Source organism: Acanthopagrus latus, chromosome 7 (genome assembly GCF_904848185.1).
Source record: "Acanthopagrus latus isolate v.2019 chromosome 7, fAcaLat1.1, whole genome shotgun sequence".
NCBI lineage: Eukaryota > Metazoa > Chordata > Actinopteri > Spariformes > Sparidae > Acanthopagrus > Acanthopagrus latus.
Window position 1 is genome coordinate 14,679,835 of NC_051045.1, and position 9,499 is coordinate 14,689,333.

The following is a 9,499-nucleotide window of genomic DNA, read 5'->3' on the forward strand; positions in this document are numbered from 1 at the left end:
ATTAAGTGTTAAGCATGCTCCAGTAACTTTAATTTTTCAACTTTGCTATTAAAATTAGGACCGTAGTTTATATCCCAAAAACCTATTGGGTGAAAAGACTCTTTCATCCAGTTTATAAAGTGAGCCACTGGCATATTTTCTGGCTTATTAAAATAAGAGATAGGGCAAAAAAATTAGGTTAGCTCTAGGTGTAAAGGGGGGGAAATGCATTATGTGGCCTGGTATGGAATTATAATATGAACAATTATCATATGGCCCTGGTCGCCCCTCTATTCAGCTCGATGAAATATTATTGTGAGGACACGCATGGAAGACCCACCACCAGAACAAAAGCGTTCCGAGTTAGTGTGTGGAGGGGGGGAGAGAAAAGAAAAGTCAGAAAGAAAGAAAAAGCTCAGACTCCCGAGGTCACTCGAATTAATGGTGCATCTTTCTGTGTGTGAGCCGCTGACCGGGTCATCCTCGTCCCCAGGCAAGACAAAGGTCAAGAGGTGAGGGGTGAACTCTGGTGTGAATGCATACATTAGCTTGGCCTTGCAGCCTCCACATCCACTCCACTGTCAGCTTATTAGATTATTAGCAGTGTTCATTTAAAATTCCAAAGAGGACACCTGTTAAAGCTTTAATGCGGACCTAATTAATTTTGATTCAAGCTTCTTCTACTTCTTCTTTATTATTATTATTATTTTGCAGCTGCTTTAATTGCTCTGTTGTCATTAATGTGCGGTGCCCTCCACATCCAGTGCAAACACCGCTAATTGAAAGCTAAACAAAAATATTCCCTGGCAGAGGATTAATGCGGCTGATGGCTCACGCCCTGATATTACAGCAGGCGTTAACGTGACAGAAACGCATTGCGATACCGGGGAGCACAACAGTGTTTAAGGGCCGAGTTTACAATCATTTACTTTATACAAGATGAGATGTGAATCTGGAAGGAATATTTAGCTGCTCGAGCTGCTGGGGCCACGCAGCTTTTATTGGTTGATGTGCAAAACAGCACAGACAGCGTTTTATTGTCTACCCTCCCGCATGAGTGTTCAAGCTAAATTATCATTTTCTGATGCATGTATAGGGGTAATAAAAGGCGCAACAGCTCCCGATCGTCGTGTTTCTACATTCCATTAACGCGCAGTTACAGATGCGTGCAAACGCTCCCAGATTTGTGCCTCAAATGGATGGATCACCGCGGATCAATAGCCTTAATACGGCCGGTCAATAAATCTATCAGTCAATTATGGCTTTTTAATCTCTCCATGGAGGAGCGTGGGGAGAATTAAAACCTTGAAAAACCGGACAAAGTGCGGAACATTAAAGCTCTCTGCTAAATTAGCCTCATAATTATCTGCTGCAACACATCATGTTAAAGATGTTTGTCTGCAGCAGTTGCAGCTCACTTTAAAGATATAAAAATAAAATATATCTCCGCAATGTCAGAAGTTTAATTGTTTAAAAGTAAAAAATAATAATAATAAAAAAATGTTATGATCTGTTGGAATAATGAGTTCAGATTTCCCTTAAAAATGTATTTTCTGTACCGTGTCAATAAAAATAAACATCGTCAAATAAATAAATAAATAGGTAAATAAATAAATAAATAAATAATACTTTAAACAAAACTAGGAGGCACAATAAATATATTCACGTCAACGTCCTTCCTGATTAAATTGCACAACCTCAATAAACAAACTGCCATTGTTGTCTATGGACAATTAATATCATTTTGCTTCTTCGTTTACATGGCGAAGATGGGAGCGCAATGCGATGACTCGAATTTTAATATTCAAATCAGAGCGCCAGTCTGTAGCCGGGGGAGGCTGACAAATTGTTTTGACCCGTTCTTGCATGAAGAAACTTGGCATTGCGCTTCTTGCGATAAACATCCATCGCGGTAAGCAAATAAAGGTGAAGCCTGATTGAAACGGCCGCAAACGGGCAGCAAAACATCTGCAGGCAGCGTTGCGCTCAGGAGGTCAGGGCCAGGTGTTTTGCCGGCGAGGCGGGTCCGGGCGGAGAGGGGCAGGTGTCCAGAGTCCCGGCGTGTGAGTGCGCCGCCGGCGGGTCGCAGAGCAGCCCGTCTCTCTGCAATTTCTTCTGCTTCATGCGTCTGTTCTGAAACCAAACTTTCACCTGCGTCTCGCTCAGCTGCAGGGCGCCGGCCACCTCCACCCGCCTGGCCCGCGTCAGGTACTTGTTGAAGTGGAACTCCTTCTCCAGCTCGGTCAGCTGCTTGGTGCTGAAGCTGGTCCTCGGGGCCCCGTTCACCGTGGGATGGCCATCCGCACAGATGCTGCTGCTGCTGCTGCTGCTGCTGCCGCCTCCAGCCTCCACAGCAGCACCGAGGCCTGAGCCAACAGTACTGAACCCACAGGTCATGGGCATCCTGGCTGGGAAGAGAGGAGCAGAAAACCGTCGTCAGGAAGATCAATGAGGTCGAACACAAAAGCAGCACAAAACCCTTCTGAATAAAATTATCCACGCCCACATGCAGGAAATACTCACAGGAAGAAAAAAAAAATCTTATTTATTAAACTTTGGCTAATGCACATTTTTTTCAGTTAAAACTTGCGTATAAATCCTCAGAAATTAAATCAATGTATTAAATATAGATTTGTCTGATCCCGGCCTTTGCTTTTGTGATGACGAGTGGTATAAATGAATATGTAAGCACAGGTTTGTTTGATTCCGGAGAAGTGAGTCAAACAAATATTCAAGCATTCAATAAAATGATTTCTAAGAAACTGATTTGTGGGAGCTGGCCCGTAGCCAGCGTGTTGATTTAAAGTCTTCACCCGGGAGCCATTTTTCTGTCTGCATATCAAGGATGTATTTCACCGTGCTATCAGCTTTAGCAACAGTCGAGGGACACATTGGAAATTCTTCAGGAGCTTTAAAACGAGGGGTGATGGGGGAATTGTTTGTGTGTGGACAGAATAAGGGAAACACCTGTGCAGCAACATCCCAAACTGCAGCCTGAGAAACAAACTGGAATCGACACTTCTCACTCTGAAAGGTTTGAGAGTTTAACCATCTGCGCTGTAAAGTGGGTCCGAGGCCAAGCTAGAACTAAATGTGCCGCTTGCGTATCGCAGATATGTAGAAACAAAATGTTTGGCGATTCAAAACAACTTGGTGGAGTTTACAGTCCATTAACTGTATTCATCAGAATCATTTATAATTTGCCTTTAGGCCCTTCTGTGTCAATGACAGTTTAACAGTTTACAGATCTGTTCAAACCCTGCATTAATGACAAATGTCTCCATTTTTTCCTCTGAGGTTTCTGGGTCACACATTAAAGTATCATCTGTGCTACTTATGTGCAATGAATGACAGGAACCGCAGCTATATCTTGATTTTTCATTGCTGACATTGTGGCTAAGTCGTCTGTGAGCTTTTGCCTGTGAGAAAATGTGCTGCTGCTGCATAATGGAGTCAGTGTGCCAGGTGTAGTGCAATGTCTCCCACCACAATTCATTGGGAGGAAGGTTAACAGGCCTCTAGCCACTTGGAAAAGCATAGCAGATGGAAAGGTCAGTTATAGGATAAATGTCGACATCTGTGTTTTAAGAAAATGAATGTCAAGTTAGGCGAGGCTGAGAATTAGAGGGCAGCGAATATGAAGAACCAATACAGAGGAACTGTACATGATTATGAACCTCAGCTTTGAGGAGTGCAAATCACATGCACATTCTGATTAATGGCTCCAAAGATAATAGAATTGATGCCGGCCAGAAGGCATAAAAGAATCAAACTAAATATTTGAGGAATGACTTGCACGCTTAAAAATAGCCAGCCAGCAGAGGGAATGGAAGGGGGCCTTCCAAGCCAAGGAGAGGGAAGAAGAAAAGGGATAGATCGATACACATTGCCTCAGTCATCTGGGCATCCAGCCCACAGTAATTCAGGTGCTGTCAAAGCATAATTGAAGAATGACGCACTGGGAGTATATACACTGAGCCAGGAGATCAGGTTACTGCAGGTCTGTGGAGGCCTTTCAACATGGAAGAATACGCGAGACTTTGTTTTGTGCCAAAACCAATACAACCTCTAGAGGAAAGCATAGTTTCACTAATGACTCTTTTACAAGTTACACAGTAGCGCTAATGAGTTACTCCTACAGATGATCCCCTTCAGAGAGATACAGAAAGAGGTTACAAAGATACTAACAGTACTGAGAGGAGACGTCTTTGTGTGCGTGGGCGGGTGCGAGCAAATGGCTTTCTCAAGTGCACGGATTTGGATCAGATGAGTGGCTAATGTGTTTTATGAATAAAACGACTCCTAGAGCAGCCAAAGGTGCTGTTATGACCTTTCTGTCTCCCTCGGAGTGGCATCATCAGAGAAATGTTTACCCGCTAATCCGAGGTTCTGGAAGCATAGGTGTAACTGTGATCTTGTTTTTGTTTTTTGGACAAATCAAATGTCACCTATTGCTTCTGTTGCAGCAGCTTCGGGAGAAAATGTTCATCAAGCTGCGTGAATGCACATCAGTACTCATTAATCTGCATTCTGACGCGTGTTTTTTTGACAGTTTGCGCTTGCAAATCAAACGTGCTGTCACCTTTCGCTTCTTTACCCCCGTCTTCATGAGAATTTATGTTTCACAGGCAGTATGGGTGCACGTCATTTCACCTACTAATCTGAATTTTAAGTATGCAAAAAGGAAATCAAAAGCTAGAGATTCTAGTTGGGTTGCAGTAACTGTGATTGAATCATCGGTGTGATCTCACATTTCATGCAATTGGACTCCATTAAAGGTTAGGAAGGTTGAAGGTTTGTGTATTTGTCACTTCATAGCACCAGGGCTGCAAAAAGAAACTGGATTTAAGTCCCTTTACGCTGCATTTTTATAAAGTGGATTATGAAGCAGCAGAAAAATGTATCAGGCCCACATCATTTTATACACTGATCTGGATTTTGAGCACACAAGTGGGAAATCAAATGCTAGAAATTCTAGTTGTTTAGTTCTTGTTATGTTGACGTCACTATCCGTGTAATCAGAAATCAAAAGCTAAAAAATCTGTAGTTTTGTATTTGTTTCATCGTTGCAATATTTAGGACGTATCAGACATCACCTATTGCTTCTCTCACGGCGCAGTTGTGAGATAAATAAAATCAAGCCGTGTAAATGCCTCTTGTCGCCCCTCATCGCCTCTCTTTAACCTGAATTTTGAAGCTTTTTTTGTGCTTGCAAATCAAACGTGTTGTCACTTGGGTTGCAGCAATACACCAGTTACACTGCTTACCTATTATACTGAATTCTAATACATTAGTGTTAATCTTGATATATATATTTCATGTTTATATCAAGTCTCATGTCTGTCAGGTCATAATGTTTGATGAAATTTTTTAAAAAGTAAAAAAAAAAATGTAAGGGTCTTTTTGTAAGTGATAATAATAATAAGTGTCTAACGTTTTAGACCATGATACAGTGAAAATGATATTTTCTGAGATGGTTTTGATGCTAAGAAGATCTCATATCGTTGCAACATTAGTCGTCACCTTTTGCCTCTTCAACCCTGTCTTTATTGTAAATGATATTTCCTGAGCTGTATGGATGCAGCCACTCATCTGAATGTTGAGCATGCTTTCGAGAGGGAAATTAAAAGCTAGAGATTCAAGGTGTTTTGCATCATGTGGTCACGTCAGAGGCGTGGATGAACAGCAGCGTCAGATACAATGTGTCAGCTCCGTGTCATTTTAAATGCTAATTTGAATTTTGAGCAGGACCAAAATCAAAAGCCAGAGTTGGTAGTTTTGAGTTTGTTAATCTTCCAACACAGCAGTATTTCTGACAAATCAGCTGTAACCTTTAGCCTCTCTTACAGCAGCATCATGAGAAAATGTTTGTCAAGCCCTGTGAATTAGAGGTCGACTGATGTGTTTTCTTCAGGGCCGATATCAGTGATTAGTAACAGAGACTGATAGCTGATATTTTCAACATTGAGAATAACTAGTGATGAAAAGTAATTTACTCAAATGTAATCAACTACTATACTTCAGTGCAGTTTTGAGGTAACTGTACTTGAGTGTTTCCATTTTCTGCTACTTCATACCCTTCTCCACCACATGTCTCTGATAACTTTAACTGCTAATTACTTTGCAGACTCAGATTGTTCAGTGTTGAAAGGATATAACCTGTGACATGTAACCAGTCAGATAGTGTTGTGTTCAGGACACTGAGTTGATGGCAGAGTGCCGACTACAGACAGAGAAAGGATGCTGCATCAGAACCAAAGCAGCACATTTTATTTAATCAGCAATCGGATACAAAAATACACTGATCTGTCGATCCTCAGTGTGAATGCATATCACTACCACGTCATTTTTTAATTTCACTTATTTTCTGCTAGTTTCTGCTTGTGAATCAAAGCTGTGCTCCCCCCCTGCCTCTGTACCCCTGTCTTTAATCGGGAATAATGTTTCATGAGCTACATCATCCTGCACACTCATGAATGAATGAATTTTAAGCATGCAAGAGAGGAAATCGAAACTTGGCTATTGTAGTTCGGTTGCATCATGTAACACTGCCATCGAATCAAAAGCGGTTGACGTCACATTTTGTGCACACTGACTCGATTACGCAGCAGCATCAGATATACTGTGCATCACTTTACGTGCTAATGTGAATTTGTGCAGCGGTTTTGTGTTTGTTGCATCGCCTCCAGAGGAACTGAGGCCTTCTTTTTCTTTCTTTCTTTCTTTCTTTTTTTTTTTTTTGCCACAAACAGCTGCAGCTCTGGTCAGTGAACATTTGGGTCAGCAGCAGCTCACAGCAGATTGTGCTGTGGAGAAAAAAAAAGAGAGAGAGACTGGACCACCATTGTAGTAAATCTTCATCCATGTAAAATTTATGAAACCCAACCCAACTACAGTGGCCAGTCAGTCAACTGACATTATTGATCAGATGAAGGATCTATATGAGATACTATAAATCACACAAAATTGAGGATTGATAGGCATTTTTCACATTAGTAGGCTATCGTTTTTTTTTTTTTTTAAGCCTGGGATGTATTCTTCTGTGGGCTCTCTGCCCAGGACTCATCAGTCAGGGAAATGATGATCTGTGACAGCAATTATGTTAAAAAGGTGGACACATGTAAAGGTGCTGCAAACTGAAATCAATACACAAGGGCTTTCATTACAAACAGACAACTAATCAATACCCAGGGAGCACTCCGGCTCACAAGAGTAAGTTTTACTCAACTTCCTGTGAATCTGGACAGCCACTGCTCTGCTGCATTATTCAAAGGCTACTGGTTAGGAAGGGCAAGGGTAAATAATTGATCATTTTCTTTGGCTAAGCAGGCCTTTTACTGTACCCCACCCTCCACCAGTGTACAGTCTGAATCCTGCATGCTGCAGTAGGTGGGGCGAAAATGTTAAACAGGCTAACAGACATGAGCATGGGCACCGTTAAGGAAATAGTAACCGAGTCCCTCATGTGCATATTCAAATGTGGACGTCGAGTAAACAGCTACTGCAGCCTGTCGGACCTTTCGACACGCCTTTAAAAAAAATAAATAAATTTAAAAGTGAGAAATTACATGATTTCAAATTCAACTTCAGTTTCGTTGGTGACGGAGGAGAAATTGTTCCCGATGACGCTCAAAACACGTCAGCTATTTTTCTCCCTTTTTTTCCCAGCTTGAAGAGAAAACTTCGACCAAACTTTCCCAACTACGAACGAAAAGTTCCCCGAAGCTTGACATTAAACGCGCACTCATTCATCCTGATTACATTTTTTAACGTCTCCCGGTTGCCCTCTCCCTCCTCTCGTGCTCAGCCTCCCGTGACAAAAAAAAAAAAAAAAAAACTCACCCGCCCGGTGCTGACTCCTCTTCACTCTCATCCACTCAAAAGTTTTACTGTTTACATCCACATCAGCTCCGGCGCGGTCCGAGCCAGCCGAACTCCCCACGGCGACGTGAATCTCGGGGCCATTGCGACAGTAGATCTGAAAATGTTCTGGAAGTGACCCGAAGGCGGATTGTGGCGGGTCGTCGCTGATGTTTGACGCGCGGCGTCCGCGTCCTGGAGAGCCCTGCTGCTGCCCCTGCGCCCTGCGCCGCCAGGGGACACGGGACGAGTGGGGGCAGGCCGGTGTCGAGAAGCCCTCGAGAGTCTCGCACGGTGGTGGAGGAAGAGGAGGAGGAGGGCTGTCCAAAGAGGTGCACAGAGTCAAACTGTTGGGGAGAGTTAAGTACCGTGGATGCGGTGTGTTAAATCCTGAGGCTACTTCAGCCTCCAGTTCTCCCTCCTCGACACGTCTGCAGAGTTCAGGATGAGTCCTGCCGCCCAGGTCCCGGTTTATGACCTCTTTTGCTCGGCAGCAGCCCGTGAACAGAGGGCCACTCTCCCCTTCGGCCGTTAACTCTTGATAGGAAGTCATTATCACCTCTCCCCTGCATAATCATTGGACGGGCTTTCACTTCATGCCCGGCCTCTCGTGCATCCAGTAACGCATGGTCAGGCGGCTGGACGACCGTGGGGACATTCCTCAGAGGGGAAACAGCGGTCCCTGATTGATGGAGATGACGTGCCCTCCTGGTCTCGGCCAATAGCTGGACATCTCTGTCATCCGAGAGGACAACACTGATGAAGCCCGGCGAAGCAAGTCGAGAAACTCACTTTTAATGGCAGGTCACTGAAAAAAAAACAGCAAAAAAACTACAAAAAACTACAATTGTCCATAAGAGCAGCGTTAAAGTTCACCATCGGACGCCTGAGGCCTTCACGGGCCTCTCACCTGCACACAGGTAACGTGTGACGCGTTTGTAGGGACCCTGCACGGGTTTTTCAGGCTCCAAAGAGAAATGTCTTTTAGGTCAAATTCCGCTATTTTGAATTATTTTTCACCACAACAATGAAAACTTTCTCTCTCCCTCCTCAAAGCTAAATTTGCATAATATAGAGCTACATTGATGTGGCTAATGGATTATGCAAAAGGGTTCTCGAAAACCCGAGGCTCTCTTTAGCAGAGGGCTTAGGTCATGTGAAAGGCACACTTAATGGGTTCAGAGGTCGTGACAGCTGGTATTTAGAAGTTCAGTGGCAGCAGATTTGTAATTAGCCTCGAACAAATACAAAAAGAAAAAAGAAAGAAAAAGAGAGAAATGGCTCCGAGTGGAGATCAAGAAGTTGAGGCCGACAGAGAGGACGTGTTGATCCCAGGTTGGCTGGATTTGCTGATCCCTCCGCCAGAAAATAGGGCCTGTTTTTGTTTGTTTGTACCTCAGAGCACAAAAATCTGTTTTTAGCTCTGTGATTTCTTTCATCCGTCAACACATTTGATAGTTTCCATGCTGCTATTTAAACTAAGATTCACTTCCAAACTACTGCTTCACAGATGAGCTCAGAGTTATTACTCCAGGGCTGCTGAGTCTCCACTGCTCCTTGAAAAAAAAAAAAAAAAAAAAAAAAAACCACATGCAAATAAAGAAGCATGTCTGTGTTTTTGTGCACCAGTGGAAATACAGGAGCTCAGCCCAGTGTAGCA

The 9,499-nt window shown here is 43.2% G+C and overlaps 1 protein-coding gene across 1 annotated transcript; it reads right to left on the reverse strand.

The window, feature by feature from the left end:
• Window positions 1-712: 712 nt before the first annotated feature.
• Window positions 713-8,422, reverse strand: hoxc1a (homeobox C1a). The gene is made up of 2 exons (XM_037102777.1): window positions 7,822-8,422; window positions 713-2,387 (listed from the first exon to the last, which is right to left on the reverse strand). The coding sequence occupies exons 1-2, from the start codon at window positions 8,390-8,392 to the stop codon at window positions 1,966-1,968; spliced, it is 993 nt and encodes a 330-aa protein (XP_036958672.1). The 5' UTR covers window positions 8,393-8,422; the 3' UTR covers window positions 713-1,965.
• Between the last annotated feature and the right edge of the window lie 1,077 nt (window positions 8,423-9,499).